We start from the raw sequence: 18809 nt of genomic DNA on the forward strand, positions 1-18809 counted from the left end.
ATGGCAGCACTGCCACCGGTGTCCGATCCCCCCCACTCCCTGCAATCCTACAATCCCCATTGGTCTCCTGTTTGCTCAGTGACATAAGGAGGAAGCTTGTCTCTCTAATTTAAATCTCTCTCTAGCACACTAACCTGGCCATGTGATTTGACTTCCTAACAGCTTTCCCGTTATCTCCAGCGGAAATTGCTGCTCTTTGGCTGCTGCTCATGCTCAGGGTGGCTTCTGCAGAAGGTGGGGGGTGAATGGGGAATATGAGAGAACCAGAGAAGCAAAGCTGGTCTTCCAGTGACAAATCAGAGGGGCCTGGGAGCAGGAACTTTCCTGCTCTGTCCAGACCTTCCTGCTCCCAGAGAACACCTAGGGGAGGCAAATTGCTTAGGCTTCTGCCTTGGCAATAAAATATCACCGACCCCTTTGGGTGGGGATTTACCTTTCAGTCCAAAAGGGAAAGAGTGGGTGTACGATACCACCGAGAGGTCAGATCTGCAGACTGCCCCTTTCTTCAGCCCCATTTCCAGTTTGGTTTGGCTTGGCTCTGCTTCTCTAATTAAATGGCACACACAAAGACAAGCAGGCCTGTAGCATCTTGAAGACTAACAATTTTATGTATTAGGTAATGAGCTTTCATGGGAAAGCTCCACTTTTATATGCATAGCTAGATAGATTCCCCCCTTGTGCTCCCTCGCCCCCCTCACTGGTATATATATGGATACACACACCCTGCATTCTCATTTTTGCTCCAAAATCTGGTGAAGTGGGGCTTACCTATGAAAGCTCATTACCTAATACATAAAATGGTTAGGCGTTTGGTGCTAGGGGCCTGCTTCTTTTGTTTCCGAAGGTGCAGGCTAACATGGCTACTCCTCTAAGACTGTTAAAGCTACCGTCTGTTCTTGTGGCTTGCCCCCTTCTTCCCCTTTTCCCTTCACCCAACTGTCCCCTAACACGTTGCTCTTTCAGTAACTCTTTCTGCCAGACATGCTTTTGTCTTCTTTTCAGAGTCTGTTTACTTCTGGTGCTTGGAATTGTGCACGGCTTTGGCCCAGCAAACTGGAAATTCTGGTAACTTAATTTAAATGGAAAATGCAGGGTTGTAATTCAATTAAATATGAAAGTGATTAATCCCATTAAAGCAATCTCCCCCATGCTACTAAATCCCAATTGTGTGATGCTGTCTGTGCATTTTCAGTTGGCAGTGTGTATGGATTCTTGTGCTGTCTAGTAACCATGTCATGGAACTAAGGGGGAGGCATGTGGACATGAGAGCAGCTGGGGCTTTGGGCCCCTGGGCAGCTAAGGAGGTCGACTGGGAGGTAAGTACCGTGCTGGGGAGGAGCCAGTGGTCGTGGTCCATGTCGGTACCAATGACATAGGGAAGGGTAGAAGAGATGTTCTGGAGGCCAAATTTAGGTTACTAGGAAGGAGACTGAAATCCAGAACATCTATGGTGGCATTCTCTGAAATGCTTCCAGTTCCACGCGCAGGGCCAGATAGACAGGCAGAACTTCAGAGTCTCAATGCGTGGATGAGACGATGGTGTAGGGAAGAGGGGTTTAGATTTATTAGGAACTGGGGACACTTTTGGGGTAGGAGGAGCCTATACAGGAATGATGGGCTCCACCTAAATCAAGGTGGATCCAGACTGCTGGCATTAAACATTAAAAAGGTCGTAGAGCAGTTTTTAAACTAAGAGGTGGGGGAAAGCCGATTGGTGCGGGGGAGCACCTGGATCGGACGGAGACTTCTCTTACACGAGGCTCCATAGATAGGGATTCCCTAGAAGTTAGTCAGATAGGGAATGTGGGAAATAATATATGGGCAAGATCAGATGTGAAACAATCGCATATAAAAAAATCCAATGTGTCTGTGAAAGGCGGACATATAAATAGTGGTAGTTTTTTAAAGTGCTTTTACACAAATGCTAGGAGTCTGTCTAATAAGATGGGTGAACTGGAGTACCTCATATCAAAGGAGGAAGTTGACATAATAGGCATCACAGAAACATGGTGGAATGAGGACAATCAGTGGGACACTATCATACCGGGATATAAATTATATCGGAAAGACAGAACAGGTCGTGCGGGTGGCGGAGTGGTACTATATGTGAAGGATAATATAGAATCAAATGAAACAAAAATCCTAAAGGAATCAAAATGTTCTGTAGAATCATTATGGATAACAATTCATTCCTCTAATATGAATATGGCATTAGGAATATATTACCGACCACCTAACCAGGACAGTGATAGTGATGCTGAAATGTTAAGGGAGATTAGAGAGGCTATCAAAATAAAAAACACAGTAATAGGAGATTTCAATTATCCCCATATTGATTGGGTACATATCACCTCAGGACGGGATTCAGAGATTAAATTTCTTGATGCCTTAAATGACTGCTTCTTGGAGCAGCTAGTACAGGAACCCACAAGGGGAGAGTCAATTCTCGATCTAGTCCTGACTGGAACACAGGATCTGGTCCAAGAGGTAATTGTTACTGGACCGCTTGGAAATAGTGACCACAATGTAATAACTTTTAATATTCCTGTGTTGGGAAGAACACCGCAGCGGTCAAACACTCCGGCATTTAATTTCAAAAAGGGGAATTATACTAAAATGAGGAAGCTAGTTAAACAGAAACTAAAAGGTAGAGTAACTAAACTAAAATCCCTGGAAGCTGCATGGAAACTGTTTAAAGACACCATACTAGAGGCCCAACTTAAATGTATACCCCAAATAAAAAAACACAGTAAGAGACCTAACAAAGAACCACCATGGCTTAACAGCTATGTTAAAAAGGCAGTGAGAGAGAAAAGGGCAGCTTTTAAAAAGCGGAAGTCAAATCCTAGTGAGGAAAATAGAAAGGAACACAAACACTCCCAAATTAAGTGTCATAATGTAGTAAGAAAAGCCAAAAAAGATTTTGAGGAACAGCTAGCCAAAAATTCAAAAACTGATAGTAAAATGTTTTTTAAATACATTAGAAGCAGGAAGCCCGCTAAAAAAGCAGTGGGGCCCTTGGATGATAAAGATATAAAAGGAGCGATCAAGGAAGACAGTGCCATTGTGGAGCGATTAAATGATTTCTTTGCTTCAGTCTTCATGGCTGAGGATGTTACAGAGGTTCCTAAATCTGAGCCAGCCTTTTTAGGTGACAAATATGAGGAACTCTCCCAGATTGAAGTGACATTAGAGGAGGTTTTGGAGTTAATTGATAAGCTGAATAGTAACAAGTCTCCAGGACCAGACGGTATTCACCCAAGGGTTCTGAAAGAACTCAAATGTGAAATTGCGGAGTTATTAACAGTGGTTTGTAACCTATCCTTTAAATCCGCTTCGGTACCCAATGACTGGAAGACGGCCAATATAACACCAATATTTTAAAAAGGCTCTAGAGGAGACCCTAGCAATTATAGACCGATAAGTCTAACATCAGTACCAGGCAAATTAGTAGAAACAATAGTAAAGAATAAAATTGCAAGGCACGTAGAAGAGCACGAATTGTTGGGCAAAAGTCAGCATGGTTTCTGCAGAGGGAAGTCGTGTCTAACTAATCTATTAGAATTCTTTGAAGGGGTTAATAAACATGCGGACAAGGGGCACCCAGTGGACATAATATACCTAGATTTCCAGAAAGCCTTTGACATGGTCCCACACCAAAGGCTTTTATGTAAATTAGGCGGTCATTGGATAGGAGGAAAGATCCTTTCATGGATCAGGAATTGGTTAAAAGACAGAAAACAAAGGGTTGGAATAAACGGTAAATTTTCACAATGGAGGGGGGTAACTAGTGGTGTTCCCCAGGGGTCAGTCCTGGGACCGATCCTGTTCAACTTGTTCATCAATGATCTAGAAAATGAGGTAAGCAGTGAGGTGGCAAAGTTTGCGGATGACACCAAGTTGTTCAGGACAGTCAAAACCAAAAGGGATTGTGAAGAACTACAAAAAGATCTCAGCAAACTGAGTGATTGGGCAGCAAAATGGCAAATGGAATTTAATGTGGGTAAGTGTAAGGTAATGCACATTGGAAAAAATAACCCAAATTACACGTACAACATGATGGGGTCAAATCTAGATACGACAGATCAGGAAAGGGATCTTGGAGTTATAGTGGATAGTTCTCTGAAGACATCCACGCAGTGTGCAGCGGCAGTTAGTAAAGCAAATAGGATGTTAGGAATTATTAAAAAAGGGATAGATAATAAGACAAAAGATATCATACTTCCCCTATATAAAACTATGGTACGCCCACATCTTGAGTACTGTGTGCAGATGTGGTCTCCTCACCTCAAAAAAGATATATTGGCATTAGAAAAGGTTCAGAAAAGGGTGACTAAGATGATTAGGGGTTTGGAATGGGTCCCATATGGGGAGAGGCTAGAGAGACTGGGACTTTTCAGTCTGGAAAAGAGGTGATTGAGGGGCGATATGACAGAGTTATATAAAATCATGAATGGTGTGGAGAAAGTGAATATAGAAAAATTATTTACCTTTTCCCATAATACAAGAACTAGGGGACACCAAATGAAATCAATGGGTAGTAGGTTCAAAACTAATAAAAGGAAATTTTTCTTCACACAGCGCACAGTCAACCTGTGGAACTCCTTGCCAGAGGAGGCTGTGAAGGCCAGGACTCTATTAGGGCTTAGAAAAAGCTCGATAAATTTTTGCAGGTTAGGTCCATAAATGGCTATTAGCCAGGGGTAAAGTATGGTGCCCTGGCCTTCAGTACAAGGGCAGGAGATGGATGGCAGGAGATAAATCACTTGATCATTGTCTTCTGTTCTCCTTCTCTGGGGCACCTGGTATTGGCCACTGTCAGCAGACGGGATACTGGGCTGGAGGGACCTTTGGTCTGACCCAGTATGGCCGTTCTTATGTTCTTAGATATTGAAGTTTTAGACAGTCCCATCGGGATTCCAGAGTTAACACTCCAGCGAGACACACAGGGCAGGTTACGCTTCTGCAAATTCTGGAAAATTCAGGATGGCATTGGTTACACCCAGTTCATGTTTTCAGGGCTGTCTCCACAAGCAGGAGAGACAGAACACATGTTCTTTGTATATGGAAGTTCCGAATCTAGAAGTGGCAGATGCCGTGACAGGCGGGCAGAGTGAAAATTCTGAGGCAAATTCAATGGGGGAATTGCATAAATAGGGCCCTGGTAATGAAGTGCGTAACTAGGATCACAGTTTGGTCTCAATTATGGATTAGAGTCCCATTATCATCCTATTTACAGCAGTGGGATGGTCTTGGGATTTATTAGAACGTTGGATCAGACGCTTGTGGAGAAAGATCTGTCTATTCCACGGAATTGAAAAAAAAATCCAGTATGTATTTACTAGCAGTTTATATGTTTGTTGGTTTGTTTGCTTTACTCAAAGGCTATGTCTACACGCGCCCCAAACTTCGAAATGGCCATGCAAATGGCCATTTCGAAGTTTACTAATGAAGCGCTGAAATGCATATTCAGCGCTTCATTAGCATGCGGGCGGCAGCCGCGCTTCGAAATTGACGCTCCTTGCCGCCGCGCGGCGCGTCCAGACGGGGCTCCTTTTCGAAAGGACGCCGCCTACTTCGAAGTCCCCTTATTCCCCTCATGGTGAGCTCATGGGAATAAGGGGACTTCGAAGTAGGCGGCGTCCTTTCGAAAAGGAGCCCCGTCTGGACGCGCCGCGCGGCGGCAAGGAGCGTCAATTTCGAAGCGCGGCTGCCGCCCGCATGCTAATGAAGCGCTGAATATGCATTTCAGCGCTTCATTAGTAAACTTCGAAATGGCCATTTGCATGGCCATTTCGAAGTTTGGGGCGCGTGTAGACATAGCCAAAGGGTTTTGGCTCAAACATTCTGTATTATATCAGCACCATATTGCACATGCCACAACAAAAGCAATAGTTCCTGTGTCCTGGCGGATGATGTTTACCATCTCAAGGACTTTATTTAAGGGAACATTAAAATAAGAAAAAGAAAAATCCAGTTGGCATGGGAGAGCACTGTGTGTTTGTCGCCCCTCTCCAACATTCTTTCTGAAATGTCTCACAAAGTGACAGCTAAGAATGAAATTCCTAACTCTCCTACCTCCCTGTGCTGTCCCACAGAGGAGTACGGTGTGTTTCTATGAGGAGTAAAGTACTGATAGGACTGTCATGACAATTTTATGGCCTTCCAAGCTGCGTGTCCTGCCAGCAGCCGCTGCTCTCCCCTCTCTGGTTGCCCAGCTCTGAATTCAGTGCAGCAGTAAGGGCTGCAATCCTGCAACCCCTACAATAGCTGTTGTCACGGCTGAGAGTTTGGTCAGGCTCTTCTCTCAGCCAAGGGAACACTTGCCATTTAAGGCTGAGGTTCCCAAAGACACCTGAGGGCTTTGAATGCCCACTGTTAAGAGCCCCTCTGGCAGGAGGGTGTTGTGCCTGGGTGGTTTGACGAAGATGTGGACTGTTTCTCTCTTTAAAGGGGGTGTCTGTGTAGTGATTAATGTTGACTCTTATGAAATAAATTCTTTGACCATGGCTGGGGTGATAGCTCTTGTCTTTTAAATTAGCCAAACCCCAGATCCCAGTGTAAGGTTGGAGTAGATTATGCTTTTGTACCAGTTGATTTCATTGATTTCCTTAGGGCAGACCCAGTCTCTTGCAAGCTCTTGGGAGCCGGTTCTCTCCAGAGTATGGGCCTCTAGCTGTTTTTGGGACAGTGGTTCCACTGACTGGGGCAAGTGGATGTTAGCTATTTGCAGCGCAGTGATGGGGAGAGGCCCCACTGCAAGCAGTGCCCCACTACTGGACACAGCCCCAACCCCAGCCGCTCCCAGGCTAGGCAGAGAAAGGACCAATGGAGGAGAAAGCATCACTGTTAATCATCTGGCAGCACATGAGTCTCCACAGAGCAGCCAACATGCGCTCAGCTTACATGGAACGCTGAGCCTGCCCCCTCTGCCCTCATGGGAAGCAGCTGTCTTGCTAGGGGGCAGGGAGTGGTTCCATTGGACAGGGGCTGTGTCCTGTCCCCCACCCCTGCCATAGCAGCAGCTCTCCCTGTGGGCAGTTGTGGGGGCTCCTGTTCCTTCTTTCCAGGTGCTTGTAAAACCTGACAGCTACAGCTGGGAAGGGAGCCAGCTGGGTGCTTTTGGGCTCGAGGCCAGCTCCCACCCAATCCAACCCTCTTTGAAGCAGGAACCAAACACGGTCTTCACTTCTTAATTTATTATCCATTTTTCCTTTCCTCGGCTCAGTTTTCACTCTGCCCCTCTCGGCCCCCTGGGCTTGCTGCCACGGGCACAGCCTAGGGCAAGGCCTAAGGAATGACACTGAGAGCCGGTATGCCGCAGCAAATTAGGAGCGACACCTCTGCTATCCATATGGGCAGGGTGTGATCACTGTGAAACCAGAACTGGCCCCAGCAGTGCGCTGGGGCAGCTGGAAGCGAGAGCACAGCAGGGTGATGATTACCCCAATCCAGCTAAAACCAGTGGCAGGGGAGCTGCTCCCTGGTTCTGAGCAGTAATGAGGGCTGGGGTGGCTCTAGCCATGCTTACTTTGGTGGGATGAGCACAAAGCCCACCCTACGGCAGCTGCAGAGGGCAGGCCATTGGCTGGGCTTCACCCCATGGATTTCATTATGTGGTACACTTCTTACTCATCCTGGAGCATGTTGTCATTGTCAGCGGTGGGCTGTGACCATCCCAGCCCTGCTCAGCAGCCCCACTCCCTGGGCGCCAGCCCTCAGGCAGAGTTTTTGCGGCCAGCGGTAGTTTGAGGTTCTGATGTGGGTTCCATTTCTAGATAGAGGGAGAGAGGAAATAAGGGATGTGACCAGCCTCACTAGAGCTGAAGAAGGGCACCTGCTCCCCACCAGCCCTCCCCTGGGCCTATCTCAGCCAGCCAGGGGCCCCCTTTGCTGCAGTGATTACTGGAGGCTGGGGGAGGGAGAGCTAGGCTGGTATGCCTGATCCAACCTGGCCAGGCTGGAGGCTCCTGGAAGAAGCATTCCCTCATTCCCCACTTCGGATCTGAATCTGCATCCCCCACATAGCAGGGGAGGGCCCCCTAAGACTGAGGCTGCCTGGGGGCTAAGGTGTGCCTAGCCTCAGGCAGGGATGATAGCTACAATCAGTCTGTCCATATCTGCTCCTCTGAACCCCAGCCTCCTCCACTGTCCCCCTCAAAAGCAATGGAGGCAGGGTTGTTGCTTATTGGCTGTCCAGGACCTGAGGGAACTAATAATATTCAGCATTACCTGGCTGTGTTTCAGCCAGAGATCTTGACCCTTATCCCCCGTTGGTACCATGCTCCCCATTTTACAGAAGGAAAAACCGAGGCAAGGAAGGGGGAGTCATATGGGAGAGCATGGTGGTCACCCTGTGGAAGCTCTCTGCCGGGGCAGGCTGGTGACCCCATAAGATTTGTGCAGCTCTGACATCTAGCTTGGGGATGGAGGCAATCTGAAAGCAACTGGAAGAGAGGGTCCATCCGGCTCTTACCCAGAACCTCACTGCTCGAGGGAGGATGGTTTTCCTCCGCCCCTGCTGCGCATGCTGGGGCTTTCGGCTTTGATGTCTCCAGCCCAGCCAGGAGGGTCATGAAATCCACAATGGTGTCGATGTGCTGGGGGTTGGCTGTGCCCTCACGCAGCGCACACACGGCACTCAGGCGGCTGAAGGACTTGAGCTCTGAGATGTTGGCCTGCAGGAAGAGGAGGATGAGGTTCAGGTCGTTCAGGGGGCAGGTCAGCATCTTCCTGCTGAGCAGGTCGAAGGCGGGCAGCATCTCGTAGATGGCCAGCAGGCGCTTGTCCCACTGGAAGAGCTGCAGCATATTGTAGACGAGCACTGGTGCCAGCAGGACGTAGACGCCCCCGTTGGAGAGGCTGATCAGCTGGAAGACTGAGAAGAAGGCCAGCTTGCAGGGGATCACGTCGGGGATGTGGGCCTCATCCCCCAGGAGCCCTGTCTTGATGGAACAGCTGAACTCATCTTGCACGAAGACATGGAGGAGGAGGAAGCCCAGGTAGAGGCACGTGGCTGCAAGGAGCACCAGCTGCAGCAGGTTCCGCAGAAGGTAGGCTCCCACCAGGGCATGCGAGCGCTGCTTGCAGGCCAGGTAGCGCTCCAGCAGCGGGAACTCAAAGTACCGCTCCCTGCGAGCCCTGGGAAGAGACAGCGTTGTTGGGGCCACAGCCTTGGGTGGGGTAAGCCAGGTAACTTCACTGAGGTCAGTTTACGCCAGCTGGGGACCTGGCCTGGTTAAATCCCTGTTACCTGATCCAGGGAAAGGTAGTGGTGGAGGGGTCAGAACTCTGCCCCCTGTACTAACCAGAATCATGGACCCCGAGGGACCCACAGGACCTCGGGGGCCATCTACTCTAGTCCCAAGGTGAGAAAAGAGTGACGGGCGTGCTCGGGGTGGGGCAGTAGGGACTAACGAGTCAGCTTGTTCATACTCCCAACATGTGTTGATCAACTTTTTCTCATCTCTCACCAACACATTTTAATTTAATTTTCTTGCTGAAACACTCCATCTCCTGCATGGTTTTGTGCATGGAATTGAATTTTAATTTCCACCCAAATGGAGAATGACGCAAATCACAAGGAAAAAATTAAATCCGCCTCTAGCTGCTAAACTCCGTGGCAGCACTTGCCCTTTGCTAGCATTATCCAAATGGAGAACCAGGAGCTGAGAACACGTGTCACCTCCCAGGTAGCAGAGTGTAAGTCCAGCTTGGGGGCAAAGGCTGGGAGTGCCAGACAGGAGCACTGCCAAGGAGCAGGCATGGAGGTTTTGACCTGTATGCCCGGTCAAACTGGGCCTCTGCTCAGCGCACAACAGGGCCTTAGTGCTCCGGTCGCGGGTGGGACTGCTAAGGTAGGCGGGCTCCCCATGGCTCACTCCTGGAGTGAGCAGCTCTGAGTGCTGCCCCCACCCCAAGCCATAGCTCTGCAGCTCCCTGTGGGGATGATTTCTGCACACCCTTTACTGTGCCTCTAGCCAGAAGGACATGCTGGCTGCTTCCTGGGAGCCCCCTCAGGTCATCAGCATCCAGAGCCTCAGAGCACTGAACCCCCTGCTGCACCCCAGACCCAGCCCTCAGCCCCCGCTTGTGTCAAAACAACCCCCTAGAGCTGGCATCGCCCCCCCGAACTTCTCAGGCCAAGGCCGAGGCTCACCATCATCCCCAATGCACCCCAAGCCCCTGCCCCAGCCCAAAGTCCCCCTCCATGCCCTTTGGCCCACCCTGGAGCCCTCACCCCCTGCCCTGGAAATGAGGGTGGGCAGGGAAGTGCCAGTGGTGGAATGAGCAGGGGTGGGTTAGGAGGGACAGTGGCCTTTCGTGTTCTGCATCTGGAAAGTTGACAGCCCTTGGCCCAGCCCTGGGCACAGAGCAGCCTGTGGTGGGGACAGGCTCAGACACCCACTAGACCAGTTGGGCCACAGAGCCCTGCCTGGGGATGGGGCTCCAGGCCCAGGTCTCCATGCCAGGGGCATGTGAAAGGCAGTTCCTGAAGCCTAGCCTAGGCCCCTCAGGGATCTCCCTGAAGTAGGGAGCAGGGGCCCAGCTAACTAGGATCCATCACCCAGCTCCAGTTTGTTCCCCTTCGCCTCAGAGGCCCCGGGTGCTCAGGAACCCCCTCCCCACAGCAGGGTGGGCCAGAGGGCTGACACGGTGGGGGAAGGTCCTGCTAGCCTGGCTGTGGAGGAACTGAGACTTGTGGGAACCCCAGGGCAAAAAGCTGAGGGGTCAGAGACCCAGCTTGGGGATTTGGAGAGTCCCTTCTGCCTGGATCAGGATATTCTCCAAGAAGAGACCCTGGAGACCCCTCTGCTCTGCCACCTGGAACTCTTGTGCCCTGAGTCTGCCCTGTCCCCCAAGGGTCAGTCCTTGAGACACTGACTCACTTCTCGAACTCCTCCCAGAAGAGCCGGGCATCGGCACTGGCCTGGTGGACTTTCACCAAGTGCTGCACCAGGCGGATGGAGCGGTTGTAGGACTTGTCCAGCTCATCGACGATGAAGAGCAGGTCACAGTTCAGGGCGGGCGCGGCCGTGTATCTCCACAGCAGGGAGGGTAGGTACATGGCCACAGCAATGAGCAGCAGAGAGTAGGGGAAGGCCTGGGCAAAGGACAATGCCACAGCTGAGGCCAGAGTGAGAGCACAATGGCCAGCTGCAGCCAGAACTGGCTGGAACATCCCAGGCCCTTGGGGATGCATGCTCAGGGGACGGGGACTGGCCAGAATCAGGCTCAGGGGCAGCAGCCCCATGCTCTAACCCCAGACAGAATGACACCTAATGACTGCCTGGCTCATCCCACTTGCCATCTGCAAGCACTTTACCATAGCTCCTCCACCCCATTACAGAGCAGGGAAACCGAGGCATGAGGCAGGGGCTTGGTCAAAGTCCCAGCAGGAGTCATGGCAGAGCTAGGGACCGAAGCCAGTTCTCCTGAGTCTCAACCCCGTACACTATCCACCAGACCTCCTGGACAGGTCTGGGGGAACTAGAGAGTTCCCTTGCTATGGGGCTCAAGATGAGCCCGGGGTGCTGGGCCCCTGGCAGCCAAGGACTCTGGGAGCTGATGCTAAATGCAGTGAAATACAGGTGATCCTAGGCAGGGTGTCCCTGAAGGAGGCAGAGGTGGCTCTTGCTCCACAGAGGTGGTTTGCTCAGGTGCACTGTGGCAGTGGAGTCTAAAATCTCTGCCCACACTAGTGACTGTAACCATTTCCTTGTGTGGAGTCAGTACATTGCAACAGTCAGGCTGGGTGCCTGCCACAGACACTGCACAGGCTGCCCCTGGAGAGCCCCCAGCCCCTGGGCAGAGCTGTCTGCAAGGTGCACACGACAGCAGAACTGTAACTGACTGACGCTCAAGTCACAGCCAGAGCCACTGAAGGCCTCAATCCCACAAGCTCTATGGGGATGGTCTTACAGGCAGTGCAAAGGGCAGTGTGTTCTGCTCACCTCTGGCAGAAAGAGGGGTAGGGAGCACCTTATCCTGGTGAGCTGGGTCCCAGGCCCACCCGAACGCCACTCCTGGCCCTGGAGGTGCTGCAACACCAGCCCCCTAAAAGGCAGAGCTCCCACAACCATCAGCCCAGCTACCTTGAGAGTCCAGAGGGATTTGGCTGTAGCATTTCCAGCAGCATCAAACTCATAGTGGACCAAGGAATCCCAGCAGGATGTATCCACGTATGCAGACTGCTTCCCCGTGAAGTTGGTGGGCGAGAAACAGCTGATCTGGGTCCCTGGAACAGAGCATAAGTGATTACAGAAAGAGGGAGGAGACGAGGGGCCCACATGTGGGGATCGCCCTGACTAATGCAAACCCCCGCCTCTGGAGTCTCAGCAGGGAAGGTGTGTCTGGCACCTATGCCCCACACAACTTGCAGCCATCGTGTGGTAGGCAGCGTGGGCAGCACCCCTTACAGGCAAGGGAGCAGCCAGTCATGCCCTGCTGACAGTGCTACCTAGGATTGCATAAACCACAACATTAATACTGGCAATGCAACAATGCCTCTGCTGGTTGCTGCCAGGTTGCCTGATTCCCTGCAGGCTGGAGCTGGGTGGGGACCAGCTTGGGTCTGGGCAGCATGCTGGATGTGGGCTGTGCTCTCTGCAGTCCATGCTCCGCAGAGCTGCCTTGGGCCTCCTCTCGCCTCTGCAACAGAGCATAGGGACACAGTCGGCTGGACACAGCTCATCATGCCCTGGCCCTGTGGTCCTGCCACTCAGGCACAGCATCACAGCTGAAGCCTGGTCTGGCAGGCAAGTCTGGCTCCAGGGGCCAGCCAGCACTGACAACTGAGCAGTGCAGCCTTGCTGAACTCAGATACTGCCATCCTGCCTGTGGCCACTCCAATGCCTCCCTGCCCCTTGGGTCATCACCCTACAAGCCACTAGTCACTGCAGGGGTGGGCTGGTGAGCCCCTCTAGAGTGCAAGCAGAGGGGTCCCTCCATGAACTTCTGGCTCCAGCTGTCATGTCACACTGCAATGCTCAGCCGGAGCTGCAAGTGTGCTGGTGGGGCTGACACAGCGGGAATGCAGCCACCCGAAGGCTCTGCAGCCCTGCTCCAGGCCTGCCAGCTGCAGAGGGGTCTGGGGCAGTGGAATTCCCAGCTATGCTCCTAATGTCACAGCCCCAGGAGATGGATCAGTAGCTGAGCCACCAGCTCTGCAGAATCCGCAGGTGGCTTCCCTGGGCTTGGCTGCTGGCTAAGACTAGCTTGGCCCTGCCAGCTGGGGTTCATTCAGCTGCCGCTGTGATTTTGGGGTGGACGGGGGTGTAAAGGAGCCAGTTTGCTAACGAAGGCTCCTGAGATGATCCTGGCCCTGAAGATGATGGTTTCCTTCCTCAGCACAGTACACACAGTGTGAGCCACAGCTCATAGGCTGGGAATAGCCTAGTCACCTGGTGATGTCAGTGTCCATTCAGGAGCCTAATTACCTGGTGGCACCTCAGTCTAGGTTGTGATCCAGGAACAAGGCAGTGAACACATCTGCTTTGTTCTCGTTGGCTCCACCGGCCTCCTGACTTAACGCCAAGAACAAATTTCTGAGGCAGGATGGAAAGAGAAATCCCCAGACAGGTTCTCTGGTCAAACACACGCAAATAGCCTGCCAAGCCCAGGTGTTCCTGCTCCCCGCCTTCAGCCCAAACAGGAATGTTAAATCACTGGCAAGCCAGGAGTTTAGATTCACCAGTTTTGAGGCCAGATGGGCTCATCTGTGTGATTCAGGCTTTTTGTCCCTGTATTGAGCCCAGTGACTGTGTTTCACTAAAGCTGGCAGAGGTGACCTTTTTTGGGCCAGGGGCCACTGAGCCACAGAAAAACCAGTCAGGAGCCACCCCCATGAGAAGCAAAGTCCCTAAACACCTCACAGACATGATCCCCGACTGAAAAAAAAAACAACTAAGAGCCCCTCCCCTCTTTCTCCTCATGCACCAGCCCCAGAGCTGGGGGCGGGCAGGGCTAGGAGATTTTGTGGGCCCTCCTAGGCTCTGGATTGGGGCCCCAAATGAGGAGTGCTGTGGGGGAGGGGGCTGCCAGGATGTGAGCTTGGGGCAGGGGGTCTGGGCAGGAGGGAGTGCAGAAGCAGGTTGGGGAGGGCCTACCTGGTGTTGCTCCCAGGCACCCCCTGACCCACTGCTCTGATTGGCCAGAGCCTCTCCAGGCAGTGCTGCCATCCCCCCAGCAGTGCCCAGGCTCACTGCAGGCAGGGGAGGCGAGGGGGCAGTGGAGCTGGGGGACTGAGGCGCCCTGGGCACAGCCTCTGCACCAGACAGGGAACATGGCCCTGACCTGCCTCCCACTGAGGCCCACAAGTGCCACCAGGTCTGGGGCTGAGCATTCCCAGCAGCGGAAGGGGCCCAGCAGCAGTGCACAGAGCTGCTTCCTGCCCCCATCAGGCAGGGCCCATGGGCTGGATTCAGCCCCAGCTTGCCAGACTCCAGCCCATGAGTCTCGGCGCTCCGCACCCCTACAGCCTGCTGTGGGCCAGAGGCTGGGGAGGGAAGCCCTGAGCCCTAGGGGCCAGATCCAGATCACAGGCCGAGGTTTCTCCATGCTTGGGCTCAGGCTTCTTCCAGAAAGATCACCAGTCTTGATTTGAAGGCTGGAGAATCTTCCACTTCCCTTGGTAGTTTCCTCCAGTGGCTGAAAAGCATCAGGCCTCCTAACAATCCATACAGAACTCCGGTGGGGCACCCACTTCACCAACAGTTCTCCACTGACAGCTACTTTTTGAGCTCTGTCAATTCATTTCTAATCTGTTTCATATGTGATCCGCTAGTAGTGCAGAGTGATATTTTTAAATTAGATTGTTGGGTGGTGCTAAGTCAAACATTAAAAAAATCTTCTTATAACTTACATGTTTGGAGGGGCCATCCTGTTTGCTCTTTTTTAGAGTGATCACATTAGCACTCTTCCAGTCTTCTTGAATTCCCCCAAGATTCTGAGGTTTAGAAGAAATTAATATCAGCTGGACAGAGAGATTTCCTCGCCAACTCTTTTAGAACTCTTGACTGTAAATTATCCAGGCCTGCCGATTTTAAAATTTTTATCCCTAGATTGTCCACATTTCACAACTTCAAATTGTTATCAGTTGCTATAGATTTTCTGTTTTCCATTTGTTATTTTCAGCTTGTGTATTTCAAATTGTCAGGTTTATTTTGCCTTTCAACTACAACAGCTGTTAGACAAAGCTGTCTTCTTTCTCAGCTATGGAATCATGACATTTTGCACACCTAATAAGTTCTTCTTAAAGAACTCCCAGTGTTCATTCATAGCTTTCGAACTAGTTTTCCAATGTCACTGATCATGTTCCTCAGCCTTGAGGAATATGTGCTTTTTAAGCACTGAATAGTTCTGTTACCAGTTGGGACTGGCCGCTAATTGCATATATTAAATGTGATCATCTCCTGAGCACTTCCCCCTTGACAATGACCACCTTCCAGGCCAGTGGTAGATCATCAATTGTCATTAGAATGAGTCCAAACAGTTATTTTATGGTAGGTGCAACACCCTTTCTGTTAGACCACCACCCATAATTATTAGAAGTTAATAATACCAGCTCTAGGAGCCATCCGGCAGATGGTCTCCTAAATTGAAGTCTCTCAGAAATCCATAACTCTTCTTTCCACACATTCCAGTAAGGCTGACCCAAGGGTTGCTCTCTTGACTCGACCAGCCATGCATTCCTTCTGACTAGAGCCACAACTTGTAGAAGTCAGTGTAAAACTATCCTGGTGGTTAATTAGCCAGTGATATACATTTGGGAATATTTCTTCATCGTCCCAGCAAAGCAGATGTTGGCTTCTGTTATAAGGTTAGATGCCTCAGACCCATCTCTCCCAGCAAGCCTAAGTGTTGAGGACATACTTGATATTCAGGGAAATGGCTAACCCTAGTTTGAAATCTGCTAAGCTTGCCCCCTCTGATCAAGAGGAGAAGATTCTCCAGGCTAAACACACATTGTGTACACAGGGATCTCCTCCTCTTTGAGTTTACTATACGCTTGCTTTGCTTTCCCAGGAACAGCAAGTGAACCCCCAAGGGGGGCTTGAGAAAGATAGTGACATAACCCCCTCATCTACCCCCATCTCAGCCTGAGCACAGGACATGTAGCTGTAAGGGTGGGTAGAAAGGTGGAAAGCCAGGAAGCCTCTGGAGGCAGAAGCAGATCATCGCCTAAGTCCACGCTCAGCTTGAGGTGAAGATGCATCCAACTGTGCTATCAATGAATCTTTGTTTAAGAGGATCCCAGGCCCAGTGGTATGGGCTGGGAAAAGAAGAGTCAATTCAAGCACTCAGCATCCCAGTGCCGGCTGAGGTGGCTCCCCAAGGTGCTGCGGGATAGAGAAAATGACAGATTCTGAGAACATGCCAGGGCTGCTGAAGAGAGAGGAACAAGCAAGACCACCCCTAACGTGAGTGGCCAGCCAGCGAGGTGCAATGCCAACCACATCGGCACAAGAACTGGGAACTGCAAGAAGAGGGCAGCTGCTATTTTTGTCCAAACTGTGGCAAGTTGTCAGATGCTGGCCAAGGAACAGTCCTACCTCCAGCTGCAGGTCCCTACTCAGCTCAGCTCTTTGGGGTAGGGTGGCTCTCTGTCCTTTGAAGAGCACCTTGTACCACAGGGACCCAGGCCATGACAGGAGCTCCAAGGCATGACTGCAACAAAGAATGAACACCACAGACTCTCCAGAGAGCACAGAGCATTCACAGGGACTGCCAGCCTGGAAGCCCGGCGCTAACAGCAAGCGGAACCAGATGCTGCAGATGGACAAACCTTGCAAAGGCACCACTGCACAAAGGGCTAAGCCGACTCCCTTAGTGGTTCAAGGCTGGAGTGAGTTCTGCAACAGCACAAGGCTTTGTTATGCCTCTGGAACAATCCCCCCAACCCCAGAACTCTCGCCGGTTCCCACTAAACATCCCCACATCCTCACTTGAGCTTTCCACATGGCTGCAAAAGATCTGACAATCACAAACCAGAAGTAGAACCAGAAGAAGCCAACAGGGTCCACGGTGCATATCTGGCTCCTGCTCTAGCTTCCCCCCAGGCCTGATAACATGCCACCTTGCAGCTTACCTGTGGTAAATTCCCGTGCAAATGCCAGGGACACAAGGAACAGGGGCACGCCCACTGTGACAAACTTCACAACGCGGTCGCTCGGTAGCTCCAAGCGCAGACCTTTGGCTCGGGAGCCGCTGGGGTCTGGGAGCAAAGCATCGGAGAGCATGTACTCGGCAGCCGTGTGTGCAATCGACATGGCTCTGGGAGCAGGGAAGAAGCAGTCGCTGAAGTTGTTGAGGGTTTGATCCTGGCCAAGCACTTGTGGGGCTGAAAACGGTGTTTACCCAGCATTATGTACAGGCAGCGGTAACCAGCAGCCCAGGCTGAGCACTGGGTGCTTTGCTAATTACAAGGGAGCCTTTTCTCAGAGAAAGTTACAAATAGCCTCCCCTCAAACAGAGCAGGCAGGAGGGCAGGGCTGATTGCTGGGCCTGGCAAGCCTCACCCAGCTATGGGCAGCCCCATGAAAGGCTGCATCCCTGTGGTTTTACAGCCCTCTCTCATAAACAGACTTATTTCTAGCAGTGACTTTAATGGGTGTGGGGCTCTTGAGCTATTTTCACATCCAGCAATGAGTGGAGACTTGGCAGGGAGGCACAATCCCAGCCCCAATGCCCGGGGGAGAGGGGGTTGTGTGTGTGAAATGCACACGTTAGCTGCCATAGCCTCCAACACTTGGGAGGTGGCCATTCTCGCCCGGGGAACCCCAGCCCTGTGGGTAGCCATTAAGTGGCAGGATTCCAAGAGGCCTCTCGGCAGCCTGACCCCACCCCAGGCACTGCAGGGCTGCATGGTAAGCCTGGTAGGAATTTAACCAGGCCAAGCTTGAGCCCAGCTGAGGCTGAGGGAATGGACCCAGCTGTGCTGTTTAGAACAGACACTGCTGAGCAGACAGCTGCCTGGGAGGAGCAGCAAGGAAACCCTGCTAGGACCTGCAGGTCTGGTGCTTATGGGCCGGAGAGGCAGCTCACTCTCAGGTTCATGAACAGCCTACTACTGCCCCTCCAGGCCCACCAGACTCCAGCCAGTGGCTGGGATTAGCGGGGGTCTCTTCCACACCACACCCCACCACTCCTTACCTGGGCAGTGGCATGCTCAGAGACCACCACTGCTGCTTGGGTGGCCCATGCCGCACCCCCGGGTGCAGCACTTCTCAGCAAGAGCAGTGCCAGGGAGGAGCCCCAGCCCTCCCCAAGCAGCCCCTTTATAAGCAGGCCTGAGATTTTGCCCCAGCCTACCCATGCTGAGTCACCACCATGCACTTCCAAGTGCACAAAGCTCCTGTGATTGTGTCCCCTAAGATTCTTGGGACTCACTTGCTGCCCCACAGAAGCGTCTTGCTCAGCCACCCTCACCCCTCCTTCTCCGGAGCCTGGGCCAGGCCTTCTCTTGGATGGCCTGAAGGGTCCATAATCCCTTCCAGACCTGCCCAAGCCCTTGAGACAAGGGGTCTAGCCTGGATGAGTCCCAGCAGACTATCCCCTCACTATGCATCTGTCTGTGCATCAGCTCCTTGCCAGGGTTCCCACTGAAGTAGCAGAGCCATGTTACAGCCCCACTGGATGGGCTGGAAGCTTGGGCCTCACCTTCGTTTACTAACAGCACAGCTGTGGCCATAGAGAAGTGCTGAAGAATGGAGCAGGGTGTTCGATACCCTTCCCGCAGCAAGCCAAATGGGGACACATTATAACACAACCCTTCCCACCCTGCAAAATCAGAACCCCTTCTCCCCACC

The 18809-nt window shown here is 51.8% G+C and overlaps 1 protein-coding gene across 1 annotated transcript; it reads right to left on the reverse strand.

Annotated features, from left to right (window-relative positions):
* Positions 1–7192: 7192 nt before the first annotated feature.
* PANX3 (pannexin 3) lies at positions 7193–18782 on the reverse strand. Its single transcript, XM_074976833.1, has 5 exons — positions 17090–18782; positions 12096–12238; positions 10890–11104; positions 8477–9141; positions 7193–7774 (listed from the first exon to the last, which is right to left on the reverse strand). The coding sequence occupies exons 1-5, from the start codon at positions 17268–17270 to the stop codon at positions 7719–7721; spliced, it is 1260 nt and encodes a 419-aa protein (XP_074832934.1). The 5' UTR covers positions 17271–18782; the 3' UTR covers positions 7193–7718.
* Positions 18783–18809: the final 27 nt, after the last annotated feature.

Source organism: Carettochelys insculpta, chromosome 25 (assembly GCF_033958435.1).
Source record: "Carettochelys insculpta isolate YL-2023 chromosome 25, ASM3395843v1, whole genome shotgun sequence".
Taxonomy (NCBI): domain Eukaryota; kingdom Metazoa; phylum Chordata; order Testudines; family Carettochelyidae; genus Carettochelys; species Carettochelys insculpta.

Bases quoted from the DNA above. Each gene is read 5' to 3' on its own strand.
- PANX3 (XM_074976833.1), bottom strand. From the start codon at position 17,270: ATGTCGATTGCACACACGGCTGCCGAGTACATGCTCTCCGATGCTTTG. The intron at 12,239-17,089 runs GTAAGCTGCAAG...GCTCTGTTCCAG, and splicing joins TGCACGGGAATTTACCACAG to GGACCCAGATCAGCTGTTTC. The intron at 7,775-8,476 runs GTAAGAGCCGGA...CCCTCTATCTAG, and splicing joins CTCGAGCAGTGAGGTTCTGG to AAATGGAACCCACATCAGAA.